Source organism: Nycticebus coucang, chromosome X (genome assembly GCF_027406575.1).
Source record: "Nycticebus coucang isolate mNycCou1 chromosome X, mNycCou1.pri, whole genome shotgun sequence".
Lineage (NCBI taxonomy): Eukaryota > Metazoa > Chordata > Mammalia > Primates > Lorisidae > Nycticebus > Nycticebus coucang.
Window position 1 is genome coordinate 56,230,526 of NC_069804.1, and position 15,180 is coordinate 56,245,705.

At 41.5% G+C, this 15,180-nt stretch overlaps 1 protein-coding gene across 1 annotated transcript; it reads right to left on the minus strand.

Annotated features, from left to right (window-relative positions):
* Positions 1-4,313: 4,313 nt before the first annotated feature.
* AKAP4 (A-kinase anchoring protein 4) lies at positions 4,314-11,146 on the minus strand. Its single transcript, XM_053579848.1, has 5 exons — positions 11,051-11,146; positions 9,394-9,444; positions 8,775-8,876; positions 5,119-7,248; positions 4,314-4,469 (listed from the first exon to the last, which is right to left on the minus strand). Exons 1-5 carry the CDS (start codon positions 11,144-11,146, stop codon positions 4,314-4,316), a joined length of 2,535 nt encoding a protein of 844 aa, XP_053435823.1.
* Positions 11,147-15,180: the final 4,034 nt, after the last annotated feature.

The following is a 15,180-nucleotide window of genomic DNA, read 5'->3' on the forward strand; positions in this document are numbered from 1 at the left end:
TTTAAATTAGCATTATTTAAGATTTACTATATGTTGAATTAGGGAGTGTTTGTTTTTTTTTTTTCTTTCTACAGGTATTGATCCTAAATAGAGTGCTGTTTTATTAAATTTAGTTTTACCAATCAGGAGCATGTTTTTTTTTTTTTTTTTTTCTGTTTTCTTTTGTTTTTCTCTTTCATGCTTTATAGTTTGTATTTCACATAGGACAAACCTGGATTTGAATCCCAACTCTCTCACTTACTGGTTGTAAGATCTTGATAAAGGTATTTAATCCTTACCCTGTCATTTCTCACACCTAGTAAGTGGCTGATAAAAAGGTTTTTGAAAGAATGAAAGCATATAGGAGAGTCTGGCACTTAGTAAGTGCTCTGTAAATGTCATTTTTTGCCTTCTTTAATACTCAAGTGTTTAATATTATTGTCATTATTGTAAATAGACTCTGGTTGGGTGGTTCTCGGATATAGAAATTCAGTACATACTTTGTAATGTATTTATGTTCTGACACCACAGAGACTTTAATGCAGGGGAACCACTGAGCTTTTTTTTTTGCATTTTTTGGCCGGGGGCAGGTTTCAATCCGCCACCTCTGGTACATGGGGCTGGTGCCCTACTCCTTGAACCACAGGCACCGCTGAACTTTTTACATGTCTCTGAGTCACTGGGGAGAAAACAACTGGAACTGTTTTAGTTGACAGTAAATTCTTACTGCTCACAGTATCTTCTCCTGTACCTTTGCAAAAATCATTTATTATCTCTGGTATTTTAGGATTTAATTTTCATGAATGTACAAATATACCATTCATAAGGGTGATATTTGAATTTCTATCCTATATTTCTATTTTTATTTATTTTGATTCTTTTTTATTAGAATTGTTTTAAGGTAGAATTTTATTTTTTAATTTATTTTTTATTTTTTTTATGAGTCAGAGTCTCACTACGTCACCCTTGGTAGAATGCTGTGGCATCACAGCTCACAGCAACCTCAAACTTTTGGGCTTAAGCAATTATCTTGCCTCAGCCTCATTGTTGGTTAGCAGGCCCTGGCCAGGTTCAAACCTGTCAGCCCTAGTATATGTGACTGGAGCCCTAACCACTGGGCTATGGGCACCAAGACAAAGGTAGAATTTTAACAAGCTTGATCTTCCATGGTTCCTACCTTTTGACCAGAATAAATCTAATATAAACTTTTGTTTGGAAAGATGTACTTTTATGTTACTCATGGAAGCAAACCTTGCAACACGCTCATCCCCGATCTTTTAAGCCTTAAGTGAAACTTTGCTTTCTTTTTTTTCTCCTTGTTCCAAATTTTATTTTCCTTTTCCTAAACTTGTCATTTGTTCCCTTCCTAAATTCTTTAGGCAGGGACTTCATGACAAAAGCTTTTAGGGATGCACATTCTCTGCCTTGGCAATCTCCTATAAAGTGTTACTCCAATAAAATCAATCTTACTAATTTTCCTTTTGTCTCACGCTCCATTATGACTTGGCATTACATTGTAACTGATCCTCTGTATTAAAATGTTTGGTATTTTGTTCATCATGGGCTTTTTGCACTAAATTTGGTTTTTAAAATCTCATTAAAATATTTAGATTACCTAAATTTTTTGGCCTCTGAAGCAAGTACTTCTCTCATCTCCCCTCAGTATAGTCCTGAACCTGTAGTAACCTCCCAGATTACAACTTTTCTTTTGAAATGGAGCGCTGCTCACAACTTTTCTTTTGAAATGGAGGCCTGATGTTAAAGAGTCTGAAACTGTTGAGATATGAAGTGAACTGCACTGCCTTCCAGGAGAGGATCAAGTTTTCCTCTCTATTTCTTTTACCCCTTTCCTATTATATGCTGGGCTCTCAGCTCAGCAGAAGTCCTTGTCCATTTCCAACTGTCAGCATTGAGTATGGCCACATACTATTAGGATGCCTGGAATCACTTCTTCATTTAGAGAAGTCAAAGGCCAGGGTCTCATTCTCCAGGAATAACCTCAAGGGATATTGATTTCCTCCAGATCTTTGCCAGGTTCTTATGGCCAAAGCATTCCTTCCTCTGCTGGAAACTGTCAGTTAGCTCTGGCAAAAATCAAGTTTCTTCACCTTCAACTTACCTCATCCACACAAGTTTCTCTGAGAAATTATGGGGGAAAAAAACCTTGTTCTTATACTCCTCAAATGTCAGAACTGGAAAGGCCCTTAGAGACCATCTTGCCACAACCCCCTTCATTTTAATAGAATATATAACTTCATTTGCTCTATTTCCACAGTCCAAGGAATCCCCAAGGCCACTTCATAATAAATATCAGGAGTAAGAGCCAAGTTAATCAAGGATATAAACTACTATGGGACCCAGCTGTAGCTCTGGCCTCAAGATTTGTTTATTAAGGATTTTCTTCAAGGGCAAAGAGAAAGATCTGTGATAGCTCAACTCCAAAGCTTTTCATGGTGTGAGGTGAGACTGGAAAAGGTTTGATTAACTGTTTTCTGGGATGGAGAGTTTTAAAGGTTTAAAGGTCCTGCTCTGAAACAACCTGCCTTTACTTCTATCTGATGGGTTCAGATATTGTGAAAAAGTTGGCCTGTGTACCTCTCCTAAAAAGTGCCTCTCTGAATCTCAGATTCAGAGAATATGCTTTCAATTCTGAAATGTATCCAGACAGCACTCTCAACTATGTCAGGGCGGGCTTTGAAAGGTACGGTGTCCTTGGCAAATCTATATTTGTTAACAAGATCCACTTTGTGCAAAGCACCATCACATCCATTCTTCCAGTTTAATCTCTAGACTGTATGAGGATAATTTTGAGCTACATTTTACAGATGAAGAAACAGGTTCAGTCTGAAGGACTGCCTAAGGCCATGGGACTATAAGAGGCAAAACTTTGTTGAGTCTAGAACAACAACACATCCTGTGCTTGTTCTGAGCTACAGTACCTCAGGGGTGCCTAGGCATGTCATGAAAGTGCACAGAAAACTAGCTAACAGAAAGCCACAGGGTTGAAACTACTGTATTGATCTGATTTGCAATGAATTCTAGCATTGTGATTGACTTCTGAGAAGTAGGGAACAAATCTAGGAACTTAATGCTAGTCCCCTTCATCAGTATTCACAAGTTTACTCATATTAGAGTTTTATGTTTTCAGAAATATTTTTTCCAGACTGGTAGAAGAGGGGGATATCTCATCAGCTTATGAAATTACTTATGAGGAAGCTTATTAACACATGTGAAAAGATCAGATCCTGTTGTAGCTCTGGGTAGTTTTTAGCCATGTGCAGTGAAGAGTTTTGATGGATGTGTGTGTGTGGCAAGGTGGGGCAATGTCCATGGATAATACCCTGTCTTTGGCTTGTTTTTTGTCTAAGCCCATCTGCACACTCTTTTAAAAGACTAAGAAAGGTGTATCCTTAGGACTAGCAAGGCAATTATCAAGTTAGGTATACAATTCAGAGAGAAACAGGGAGGCCACAGGTGGCAAAACTTTAAATAGACTGGATTGAGATTAAGATTATTTGGACAAACCAGATTGCTTAGGAACCTGGACATGGGTTATATAAAAACCCCTGTGGTTTTTTAAAATTTTAGATTAACAAACGCAAATTGTAACCTAGTTTTTTGTACTCTCAAATTAATCTAAAACTAGGTTACAATGTTTGCATTTGTTAAAGTCCCTCTTATAGTTGTGTCCTGCACCCAAGAAGTGTGCCATATACCCTTACATTGTGCCTATATCCCTGTTTTTGATGTTCAGAGTAACCCAGGGTGAGATCTGGATACAAATCACTGTATCACCAGTCCTGGAAATTGGACTCATTCTCCTCCCTTGCCTCAGCAACGTCTGATTAAGAAAAGTGACAGGCCAGGCACGGTGGCTCACACCTGTAATCCTAGCACTCTGTGAGGCTGAGGTGGGTGGATTGCCTGAGCTCACGAGTTCGAGACCAGCCTGAGCAAAAGCGAGACTCTGTCTCTACTGAAAATAAACTGAGGCAAGAGGATTGCTTGAGCCCAAGAGTTGGAGGTTGCTGTGAGCTATGATGCTACAGTACTCTACCCAGGGTGACAGCTTGAGACTCAGTCTCAAAATAAAGAAAAAAAAGAAAAATAAAACAAAACAGTGACACACTTTTTTTTTTTTTTTTTTTTTTTTAATTCACGATGTTTCCCAGCTTAGGGAACACTCTGTGTTTGCACAGTGCAACTGCTCAGATGTATTGGGAAACACAATCGTGTATTGTGCAGTTGGCTGGCCTGGCAGTGTAGGTGTTCTGGCTGGGATGGAATGCTGCTAGGGGGGAGTATGATGGAGAGGAGTCAAAGGAGTTGTTATTCTACAGATTAGTGAGCAGCCAGTCTAACAGTTGCTTTCTAGCCATGTTCCCGACAGCTTCATCCAGCTGACGTTCCTTGGCAAATTTCATGACCTCCTGAAGAAGATCTCCAACACTGTAGCCCTTCTCTGATGCCTTAGCTGAAACCTCAGGAAGCTGTGTAAAGAACAGAGTTATCATGAGTCACTTGATGCTTTTTGGAGGAAGGACCCATTGAACCAAGTGAGCTAACACCCTCTCATCATCCCCCAACTGCCACCTTCCTACCCATGATTCTAAACCTAGAAATCAACGCAGATTAACTGAAGGGGTTCTGGCAGTTTGTTTTTGAAGCTCTAAAAAAAAAAAAAAAGTACGTTTTCCATTTTGATTTGTGTCATTAGAGAAGGTTCAAGGAAAAAGGAAAAGTGGTGTCAACAGCCTCCAATCCTGAATCTGTGACACACTGTATACTAATCCTAGAAGAGGGGCCAGGACTAGAGTGAAGCGTTAGGCATGTAGGGCATAAAATGAAAGACAACAGGCAATCTCGGGGCACTTACAGGACCCACAAGTTTGGGGGAGGAACACAGGAAAAATAAGATTACTTCATGGAAACGCACAGGCCTTGAGGTGTCCATGCCCCCAAGTTAGCCAGTGGTTCACCACATTTTTGTCTTTTCATGAGGTGAAAGTAATCATGGAGCATATAATAAAGGATAAACTTGAAAGAAATTGGATTGATCCTATGCTATAAGTACAATGCTACCTTCCTGACTCTATCAATTGCTAACTCTTTCTTCTTGTGCCTTGGTGTGTTACCTACCTTCTCCAGTTGTCCTTCATCATCTCCCATGAAGTAGAGCATGGGCACATTAAACTGGGAGGCGGCGATCCACTGCAGGACAGCCTGGAGCTGCTTCTGCAAGTTGCTGGTAGCACACTGATTGTTGACGATGACTTCTGGCCCGGATGTATCTGAAAAGCCCTGTGGCATTGCCCCATCATGACCACATCTGAGGCCGCTTAAGTTGGAATTTCCTGCCAAAGCGGCTTGTTCTTCCAACTCTGCAAGAGCCGCCCCATTGCTGCTGTACTTGGCCATGATGAGGCATAGTTTCATTACAGATTCTACCAGCTGGTCTATAAATTGGCGGTTCACTTGCTTCATTCCACTCAGAAAGTCAAGGTCTTGATTTTCCTGACATTGTTGTTCTTCTGTTCTGTCAGACTTCTTGGACATGCAAGATGCTTTTCCTGTTTTGGGTTCAGAACGCTTGTTCTCACCTTCGCTAAGTTCTTCACAGCTGAAGGGACTCTCATTAAGCAGTTTCTGAATCAGTGTTAGAACGATGTTTGACATGTCCAATTTTTTGCAGTCAGGTTGTGGGGTCTCCTTTGCAGAGGTAGATGGTCCGGGAGCGCCATGAGATTCCAGATGTTTCATTGAAACTGCTTTAGTACTTTGGGCACCTCCACACTTCTCAAATTTGGTACTCTGAGCCACATAGTTCATGGAAGAACTTGGACATTCTTCTTCACATGTGTCTTTGCACTTTGCCTGCTGGGTCAGATGGTACTGGATCAGCATAAGGGCAGACACAATCAGGTCCTTAGCCAGCGAATCTGTGGAAGGGCTGATTTTTTCTCTTTTTTCTTCTTTATTGGCACACGCTTTGGTAGGTACCTTGCCTTGGTTTCCTTGCTTTTGATTCCACATAGTCAGGCTCTCTTTTAGGATGTGTTCACTGACTTTCTCAGCACTGGTCAATGATTTGCATGGGTCTGGTTTTGCTTTGCATTTGTCCTTCCCTTTCATCTCAGCTTTCACAGCTGAGATTTCAAGATTCTGGTTCTTGCACTTGGGATCTTGGGATCCAGCTTTCAAAGAGGCATATGAAAGACTCTGAGTCTTAGTCTCTCTTTTTTCACCGAGAAGGGCACTGACTAGACGCTTCAGCATAGCTTCCATGATGTCTGCAGCATTTTGTTTCCCATGATTGAAGAGATTTCTCTTGACAGCTGAAACAAAGTCTGAGTCAGTCATCAGGACCCCAGTAATATTATGTAGGTTCTTCATGCAGGAATCAATCAAGTCAGACACGATTTCTTTGGTGTGCTTCAGTAACACCCTCTTTAGGACAACACAGGCTGGTATTGGCTTTCCACTATGCACTTTCAAGGTCTTCATGACAGAAACCATCATGTCAGATGCCACTTGATTTGCATAAACCATGAGTCCCTTACTGATAGAATCCGCAAATTCTTTGCTATCTCGCTGACACGTTTGTTTTTCTCCACATTTGTTCTTGTTGGATAATTCACTATACAGAAAGGTTTTCCGACCGCCATCCTTGCAGTCTTCTCTGGTGCCACGCATTTCTGAACTCACATCCATAGCATCATGGACCATTTCAGAAGCAATCTTGCTCACAGTACTGTGGGGGCTGTTTTTCCCTTTATCCCCAGTGGGTGGATAGATTGAATGATGAAAGCATCTGCTTCCTCCTTCCAACTTGTCCTTGATTTCTTTACGGGCCATCTGAATTACCAAAGAAGATAGTCGGTTGACATAGTAGGAAAGGTCATCTATACAACATTCTCCATCAGGAGTAACAACTGCTCTCTGACCACTAGGAGATTTAGCTGGGGGACTCGAAGACCTTTGGTTGTTATTGGTGTTTTTAGCTGCTGTCATTTCTACTCGTAGGCTTTTGGGTTCGTTGGTCAAATAATTCAAGTTCAGTTTGTCAGCGTAAACACTGTAGCAGTTGCCAGAGTGCATTTGGTGTTCTTCATCCTCTGTCTCTCCTACTTTATGTTTACAGCTAGAGGCTGAGGGGCTCAGGGCATGTTGGAAACCCAGGGCATACTTCTGGAGATCATTGAGAAGCCAATTGAAGACACTTATGGGGTCAGAGGGAGCTTGTTTGAAAAGGCACACAGAGCCCTCCGTCTAAAAAAAGAAGAACACCTATCCATAAGAGTTGGGTAGGCTACTTCTCTCCCTTATATTATTTAGAAAATGTATCACACTCTAATATGTTACATGTTTGTATGTGTAAATAGGTGATAGTATAATGACTGTCAAAAAAATGGGTATGTCAGCATGACTGTGTATGACCACCATACATGCATAGGTGTGTATATTTATAAATGTATATGCCAAAACCCGAGTCTGTATAGTCGCTGTGTTTTGATCAGGGTTTGTGTGTGTTAATGTGAGTATATGTTTATGCATTGTGTAGTATGGGTGTTTAGATGTATCACCACATCTGACTCTGTATGACTTTGTATATCTTTGTATGTGTGTGTAAATCCTTGTTTATGAATAGGCCAGTTTAAGTGGCCTTTTACTTCATGCTTATGTGTGTTTGTCAATGCAAATGTAGCCAGGTATGTGTGTATCAGCCCCTCCTGAGGGGTCCTAGGTTAACTTACTGGTAACTAGGCAAATCATTATGACACATCCACAAAGCATATCTGCATAATATATACATTGATGTGTGTGTCATTTTGTATAAATTTTTATGTGTGTATCTATTCTTGTGACTGTGTATGCCCATGGCTGGATATGTACATATTTACTATGTATAGATTTTCCACTCATTATTAAATACTGTTGCCTTCTTTGCCCCTTCCTTTGCTTTATCACCTCTCTTTTCCCTGAACTCCTGGAAATGTGAGGTCATAATAAGGCAAATGGGTTTAAGTTATTGTCAAGGAGATCTGCCTTGTATGTAGGAAATATGGGCTGCTCTCTTAACAGTTAAGACTAAGTATAATTTATCCCTTTCTTAAAACCTCACCTAAACCCCCAAATTCTTTAGAGATGTTATGTAACTTGTTTTTCCTTCCTTAGGGGCCACTTCCCTCACTCGAAAGATGTCAGAGACCAAAAATAATGTTTTATTTATAATATATGAATAAAACACTTTGAACTAAAGCCAAATACAGTTACTCTGGGCTTGTAGGAATCTGAGGGTTACATATTGTGTGCTCTAGTGCCCTCCTCAAACAAGGAGCTTAACAGGCATAATCTGGAATACTTACATGAAACCAAAAAGATTCTGTATGTGATAGTGGAGTGAAAGTCTAATTGCTTCTAACTGTAAGCTACCCAATAGCCTGTGTCTTCCTTGTTGGATACTAGGCACACAAGTCCATTACAAGGCAGAAAAGGACATTGTAAATGATTTTGCTTATAAGCCTACATCTTTATTAGGATTAGGATATCATGATTCTGTGTGCATCGTTATCTGAAAATCAGGAGAGAGTATTCTGAACTTCTGTGATTAGTGCCATTATTAAGTACCTGGGTGTTTAAATTACTGTGACCCTGAACTTAGGTTTGAGTTTTCTGATGTCATAGTTATTTAAATTGATGGGCCTGTTTGACAATAGTTTTCTTACCATCTCTGAAATGACTTAGTATTAGACTCTGAGAATTAGAAGTGGTGAAATCTCAGAGGCTAACTGTACCTTACACTGGTCTTGCTTCTCGGTGTCCTTGATGACAATAATCTCTTTTTCTTCCAGATTCCCCAGACTTAAGTCTCCATTTGAGCTTGAACCGGTAGCATCCTAAGGAATGAAAGGGTAAGATTCTTATGAACATTGCTTTTTGAGACTTCTCCAAGCTGTCCACCTAGGCTACCGCTTCAAATCATGAAATGTCATGTCTTCTATTATCTTTTTTCTTTCTGAAGAAGAGGGAGGCTTGTAATGCTAACTAATATTTGAAGAATAAGACAAAGTTTCCTCCACAAAATACTACTTCCCGCTCTGAAGATTTTCACTAAGCCATCAGTCTCTTTTTCAACAAAAAGGTAGTTTTTTTAAAGCTTTTATGACATACCTTCAATACTTTCTTTCACCCCTGCCAGCAATTTAAGTGGCTTCTAAAATGAGACTTGTTATCAAGAATGAAAGTAAATCCAGGACCAGTAATCCCAGGCCCATGAGAATATTGGCTTTCACTTACCTGAGTCCTCTCCACCTTTCTACCATCTGCCACAAATTTTCCTTCTTTCTAGTTCAAACTGGTAACCCATTCTCAGCAGTTTCCCACCCATTTCACCTTTGAGCAGAGAATACCAACCTTGCAGTCTTTATCTTCCACATTCAGGGTGGACACATCCACAAAGCATATCTGCATCAAATTAGGAGGGTGAATTTAGAACAATTCTAGAGAAAGGGGCATTTTTTTTTTCTTTCTGGGAGGTGATAATAGAACTTACCTCATATGGTTTTTGTAAGGATTGAGATAATAATAATAGCACTTACCTCATATGGTTCTTGTAAGGATTAACTGAGATACTCTATGTAAAGCTTTTAGCAGAGTGCCTGGCATATAGTTAAGTGCTCAGTAAACATTAATACTGTCATTATTAGGTAGACAGAATCTTACCATTTCTGTGTTTCTTAAATGAGAATACCAACCTGTGAGAGAGGCTTAAAGTATAATATCCACCTGTATTAATCAAAAAAACTGAGAAATGGCTTGCCCAACTGACACAAACTGAAAGATAGAGCTTGTATTAGAACTCGGTTTCCTAGAGCACTTTCTACTAAACCAGTGTTTTCCAAAATGTGGTATGTTGATTACAAATGATATAAAGATTTTAGGTAGTACATGGATAAACATTTCAGTGTTTAATATATGCATTTTATGTTGTACATTAGGGAAAATACATACTGGAACATCAAACCTGTGATATTACGAAGAATGTTATTGTTATAGTTAATTTTTAAAGTGTAAGTCAATTTTAAAAAATTGAAAAAATACATATTAAGTAAATAATATGTCTGGTACTTGAACATGATAAAAAATGTTAAGTATTATGCATATAACTTGAGGTTTGGGACTAGATTATGGTTACCCTGCTCTCCTGAGGGGTCCTAGGTTAACTTACTGGTAACTAGGCAACATCATTATGACGTCACAGGTTTCAAATAATAGGGGCTTGTTACTAGGCAACCATAACTCCTCCCTCCCCAGGCCCCTCCGCTCCACCCAGGCCCCTCCCCTCCCCAGGCCCTGACCTCCACTCAGGCCATGCTCCTCCACTCAGGCCCCTCCTCTCCCCAGGCCCTGCCCCTCCACTCAGGCCCCTACCCTCCTCAGGCCCCGCCCCCACTCAGGCCCCTCCCCAGACCTTGCTCCTCCACCCAGTCCCTCCCCAGGCTCCGCCCCCACTCCAGCCCCTCTCCTTCACAGGTCCCGCCCCTCCACTCAGACCCCTCCCGGGGCCCGCCCCCACTCAGGCCCCTCCCCTCCCAGACCCCGCCCCCACCCATGCCCCGCCCCACGCAGGCCCCTCCCCTCCCCAGACCCCCGCCCCTCCGCCCAGGCCCTCCCCAGACTCCTCCCCCACTCAGGCCCCTCCCCTCCCTAGACCCAGCCCCTCCCCTCAGGCCCTCCCCAGGCCCCGCCCCCACTCAGGCCCCTCCCCTCCGCAGCCCCCGCCCTTCCCCAGGCTCCGCCCCCACTCAGGCCCCACCCTTCCACTCAGGCCCCGCCCCTCCCAGGCCCCGCCCCTCCACTCAGGCCCCTCCCATCCCATTCCCCACCTCACCCTGTCCCCCCTCTATTTAGCCCTCTGTGATGTATGAATGGGTTGCCCTGACAACTATATTGAGCTTGGTTGCTTGGAGAAGTCATGGTATCCTCCATTAATTTATCTTGGGCTCCAAGATATCTATAACTTAAATGTCCATTTTTCCTACTCATTGGTAGGAATTGTTTTGTATCTTACCACTTTCCGATCCTGTTCTCGTTGTCCCACAGGGCTATAAAGATCTACCTTGCACACGTCCCTGCTGCTGTGTAACCAGTCAATATCATCAGACATCTGAAAAGAGAAAGAAAAATATGAAATGCTTATATATGGCTTTTAGAAATGGGGTCAGTTTAGATAAGAATCTCTGGAGGGTGTTCTGAAACCCATCTCTGTGTTTCTTGTAGGTTTAGGATAGGAATTGGTGGGGTCAGCACTAGGGAAGGACATGCTGAAATGTTTGAACTTGGTGGCAGAATCTTTACCTTAGTGATACCTATTCAACTCTACTAACTAAATCTTTCTGATCTCATTTACCTTCATAGGATCTAAGTCATCTGACCCCCTCTAACTTAATTCTAACCCCAATTCAGAAAGAGTCTCATTACAAAAAAGAAAGTAAAATTAGGTAAATAGCTGTAACACAACACTCAGAACCATCTGAAAAGACCAAAATTTAGATCTCCTTTCTTCTCTACCTCTTCAAAAGTCTCATTCTCTTCCCTCCCTCCCTTCTCCCACTATGTTCCTCCCTTTTCTCTCTCCCTTCCTCTCTTTCCCTTCCCCCTCCTTCCCTCCCTTCTCCATGTTCCTCCTTCCCTCTCTTCTCCTCCGTCCCTCCCTCCCCTTTCTGTCCCTCCCTCCCTCTCTTCCCTATTTCTTCCTACTGTTCTCTCTTTTCTCCCCCACATTTTTTGTAACATCTATCTTCTAATAGCTATTCTTTCACATGATAATCCTACATTCCTACCCTTTACCCTCCCCTTGCCACCTCTCCCAGACCTTTTTGGGCTCTGCCTTCAAAAATCTTTATGAAATCTTGAAAAAGTTATAAGAAAAGCCCTCCCACACACTCAGAAGAGGGAGTTTCTTTTCCAAGGGCTGGAGAATACTAGCCTGGAAAAAAAGAGGGGGAGGCATAGAAATCCCTCATGTGATTCTGATACAGCTTCAGTTCAGGTCCTAAAGAACTGTAAGAAATTAAATTTATGAACTCATTACCTTGATAATGTAGTTGTAGGCTTTTGGCTGAAAATGTGCCACCCAGGAGGGAGATGTGCCCCTTGAGATGGAACTGGGCAGTGCCAAGTTCTTGGGCACCTGCTACTGGCTGCTTCCCCCGTCAGCTGTTGGACTGGACTGAGGGGCTCAGGCTGTTGCCTGCCAGCTTTAACCCTGGGTTATGTCACAGCGTTTGTTGTGTCATAATGCCCGAAACCATGGCAACCAGAGCAAAGGTGGCACACTGGCAAACTCAGTAACCTGTCCTCACATTAGGCTGTCTGTTGTAGGACGAACTTTTTGATTATTTCTAGGAGGGTACACATATTTCTCTCACATTTTCTCCAGTTCACCACCCCTCAAAGATTTCCCTTCTCTTTTCTTTCTAGGCCTCCAGAACCATCTAATCCAGTGGTTCTCAACCTTCCTAATGCTGCGACCCTTTAATACGGTTCCTCATGTTGTGGTGACCCCCAACCATAAAATTATGGAACATGAGGAACTGCATTAAAGGGTTGTGGCATTAAGAAGGTTGAGAACCACTGATCTAATCAGTTATGTGGCAAGAAATCTTTCCACTTATGTAGAAACAGAGGAATGTTGATCAAAGGCTGTTCTGGGCATCCCACATAAAACTATGAAAATAGAAAATTGAAAGCTACCTTAGCCACTCCTATGATTTCACCTCACCATTAAGATGTTCTCTTATCTAGTCAAAAAAGTGATCAACTACAACTTGGACTTTACCTAACAAACAGTGTAATTTGATCATTTGTACCTTCATAGTTAATCTTAAATAAAATGTACAAAATCAAACTATATAATTAAAATGTATATACTCCCATCATTTACTGAAATAAACTTTAAAAAATTAAAAAAAAAGTCAGAAGATGTCCCTACCATTGTTGTAGCAGAGTAGTCTATTATGCAGGACCTTTGAATGATGTTTTTCTTGTCAATTTGGATGCTGTGATGGTCTTTCAGTCAGCCTCAAGATGTTGCTTCTTTACTCAACCCTCCATACCCTCCTAATGACTTGCCTGCCAGCTGGTATCAGAACTGCTACTTCATGACATCACTGTTTCTATGGAGAACAGTGACATCACAATGTGGGGTCCTTTCTTAGGATTCTGAGTGGTTTAGCAGCCCTTTACCTTTTCCATGAGACATTAGTAGGCCAGAGAAAGCCTGATCCATTTGGGATAGGCTCAGCCTTTTAAAGACTCCTCGAGCCAGTCTTTTCCATCTGGCGAGTACTAGATTGTTGGCTACAGTGTGTTTTAGTGTAATTATACATTACACTTTGAGATGCCTTCAGTTTAATCCCAGTTTGGAAACATCCCACAGCCAAATGGCTCTCCCTGTGCCCCAGTCTCATCTTGTCTCTCCTTATCTTTTCTCTACATGTCTCCACTTTACCCTTACGAATGTGAACGAGTGCATCAGAATTAAAAATCAGTTGAGGTGACCCCTTAAATGGTGGAGTTTCCTATTTTTGGTTGTACCCCCATTTCTTCTTTTCCCTGTTATCCCTGAGATTTCACCTCTTAACCCTGCTATACCATTTTGATCCTGTTAGTTCACAGTATCAAAGACAAACAGAGACAGACATTTATTAAAGGATATAAGACAAATTTCATTCAGGCTGGTGAAATAGGGGAGGAGACTTCACGTGAACAGAGCTCAAATCCAGAGAAACAAAAGGCAGTAAAAAGAAAAATATTGAGGGACATTAGGGGGCGTAATTGGTCAAGGCGATTAGGTGATCTGTGTTTGCTAATTAGTGCTTATCAAACTTAGGCTCCTACCCTCCCACAGAGACAGGGAGACATGGGCCCTATCATTCTTGATGATTAACTTTCAGAGGGTGGCTCCCAGGTCCTTGAGACACTCCTGGGTTGTAGAAGATACTTTTCAAAAGAATAGAGAACAGATTTATAATTCCAAGTTTTCTAAAGTATATGCTGTAAGGTGAGGGAGTCAGAACCTGTAGTCAAGTTTTGACTTAAACAGTCAATTCTTTTGGCAGTATTGAGCTTTCTTAGGAGCATTTCAAGGAGACTAGGGTTGTTGTCCTAGAGAAATGGCCTTGAACTGATACAAACTGTTGTAGTGTTTGTTAATAGTGTGTGGTGTGTGGGTGGGTAGGGGTGTGTGAAATAATTTATGCTGAAAGTTGCAGTTCTTATAGGCCAAGGTTGAGGCCTACTCAAGAACTGGGCTCAGAGGAGCCTGACTAAAGTTTAGTCAAGAAGAGGGTCTTTGTTAATGTTAAAATCCACAGTACAGGACCTATTTTTCCTATACCACTCTTTTGGGCAGGGGGAACTTTCAATGATTAAAGACAAAGTTGGAGGTCATTTGTCTGGCTCATCTCTGTGGAATATGAGCAAAACAAGAAAATGTTTATGTATTTTCCAAGCACGAGAACACATATTTCTAAGAGATTTTTTTTAAAAAAAGTCTATGTCTTTCAACCCAGAATGGAACCACCATAAAATGTGCCTGGAAAATGTCTAACTAAATCCCCAAATGACAAAGAGAGAACTACTACGGATGATTAGATATGGTCCCATGGCACCTTGATCCTGTCATCCTGGAGGCTAACCAGGAGCAGGCAAGAGCAGCATCTGGATGTGAAACCAATGATGAAAACATAAGGGAAGAATCAAGACAGACTGGGTGGAGGCTCTTAAACTGGCCTACAGTGAGTGGTGGTGATGGGGGACAGATGAGGGAGAAAGGATATTGAAGGGGAGTCCCAGGGAAACTTTCCCTTTTCCCCTAGGTTGGTTTACTAAAAAAATCAACTCACAGTTGTAGTAGATTAATAAGAGAAAGGTTTATTTCCAAATACCATGGGCATGGGGGGAACCACAAGAGTAATTTCCCAAAGTTTCAGGGAAAATCAGTGGCTTTTAAAGATACCTTTTAGAAGGGAGGGGGGAGAGAAACTTGAAAGTATCTGTGTAACAAAAGGTTGCTAAGTGGGGGGTGGGGGGAATGGGTAAATGGAGAGGAAACAGATTGATTAGTAAATTAACCTGAGAAATAGGTATTATGCTTCAAATGACTTTAGGACCAAGTCTATTAGCATATAATAAGGA